At 26.2% G+C, this 1799-nt stretch overlaps 1 protein-coding gene across 4 annotated transcripts; it reads left to right on the top strand.

Moving 5' to 3' along the window:
* LOC112905408 (neuropathy target esterase sws-like) lies at positions 1-1559 on the top strand. Of its 4 annotated transcripts, XR_003231756.1 has the most exons (5): positions 1-24; positions 142-456; positions 860-1113; positions 1178-1259; positions 1310-1545. XR_003231756.1 is itself a non-coding variant. In XM_025977774.1 (3 exons), exons 1-3 carry the CDS (start codon positions 1009-1011, stop codon positions 1525-1527), a joined length of 405 nt encoding a protein of 134 aa, XP_025833559.1. In that variant the 5' UTR covers positions 721-1008; the 3' UTR covers positions 1528-1559. The 4 variants fall into 4 exon arrangements, 1 of the variants encoding a protein (XP_025833559.1); XR_003231757.1 differs by lacking the exon at positions 142-456 and having other exon boundaries at positions 3-24; positions 1310-1544; XR_003231755.1 differs by lacking the exon at positions 1-24 and having other exon boundaries at positions 40-456; positions 1310-1544.
* The last annotated feature ends 240 nt before the right edge of the window (positions 1560-1799 follow it).

The raw sequence follows: 1799 nt of genomic DNA on the forward strand, positions 1-1799 counted from the left end.
TTATTTTTTATATATAAATAAAAGGTAAGATTTTAACGTAGGTTATCGTTTGTTATATTGACGTTGGCGTTACAATGCATATGTAAATTATAAAAAATTCAACAAGATATTGCTGATTGTACTTCTTTGTATGTTACATAGGTATTCCAACATCGTAGGTTGCACCCAAATTTCAATATCAATCAATAAGCACAATATTTATTTAGTATAAAATATATATTTCAAGAACTAGGCACAAATAAACCAGGAAATAATACTTGTGTAGAAAAACTATAGTTCCATAAGAAAAGTTATTACTATATGTACGTAATACTTTTAGTATTATTTTAAATAAACGCCATTATTTAAACAAGAAGTAAATGATCGCAATCATAAGATAATACCACTTAAACAATAGAGGTACCGAAACGCTAAGGTAGTGGTTATTTGGATGGGAATTATCAGACCTGGAAACAGGTAAACAGAGAGAAGCAACTATAACATTGCAGTGTATTCTCTTTTTTGTTTTCTATATTAAAACAGAATTATTTCAGGACGAAAATAGATACATGCGTACCCTCAATTATAAAATTTAATTTTATCCACATTAAATATTCAATTTTACTTTTACTCGATATTTATTCTAAGAAATAATGTGCTTGATAATAATAAAATCAATATACATTTAATTCTTTAGATAAGTAATTACAATTTTTTTTAAGTTTATTATACTAAAAATATGTATATCTATTATTTTTATTATCATTACTACATCCTATTTTATTTTACAGCAGAAAAAGAATAGCATTAATTATTACATGTTTTACTATTAAGATTTAATATGATTGACAGTGAGTGGTTTATATAAAAATATTTACAGGCCAAATGAAGTGTAAGAAAACTGTAAAGCCTGAATAAAGTCTTTTAAATGGTAATGAAGAACTAACTGCCTTTTACTCAATGAATCGCCGCCTTTATACAAGTTACGTTTTTTTATCTAAATAAATGTAGGTAATCAGAAGTGTAAAGATGGATGTAGTAAAATTATTAATAAACATTGACAACAAATTTGGCAACTTGCTTGGGTCAACATGGATAGGAAGTATATTTCATAAATTTCTGGAATCATATGGAGTAAGATGACTATTTAAGCTGTAAATATAAAATATGCGCTGTATTAAATGTTTTCTTTTTTTAGAGCTTCTATATTATACTCATTTTCATTTGTTTGATTGCTTTGTTTGTGGGTATTTTAATACTTAGGAAATCTCACGCGAAAGGTAAAATTCCTATCAACTAAATTATACACATATTATGTATGTATTTTTAGCGGTAACAACTCATATTCCTGCATCTCAATCTGTGAGATTTAGAAAAAGGGATAAAGCTTTATTTTATGGCCGCAAAATGCTACGAAAAGTTAAATCAATTTCTGGTCAAGTCAGAAATTCTGGTCAGGGTAAAAAAAGAAAGATGGTAATGCGCTTTGCCAGAAGATTATTACAACTTAAAAAGGAAAACGAATCTGAACAACTCAAGGTAAAATGATAATTGTAACATTCACTCATTGTTTATTTATTTTCTTCAAGGTTGAAGTAATATTATTATACATATAAAAAAATTGTGCAAAGTTGTTAAATGGTCTTTTTAAAATATATAAATGTAGCATTTCTTTTGCTTGGCGCTGTTTTTTGCTACTTTTGAATAGAAAACACTTTTAATTATTTTTTAAATCTGGAAAAGGAACTTCTAATTATCTTCTTATTTTAATTTTTATTGAATTTATATTAATTAATGACGAAGACATAGAAGCGGTATAT

The sequence above is a fragment of the Agrilus planipennis genome, unplaced genomic scaffold (assembly GCF_000699045.2).
Source record: "Agrilus planipennis isolate EAB-ADULT unplaced genomic scaffold, Apla_2.0 scaffold87, whole genome shotgun sequence".
NCBI classification, from domain to species: domain Eukaryota; kingdom Metazoa; phylum Arthropoda; class Insecta; order Coleoptera; family Buprestidae; genus Agrilus; species Agrilus planipennis.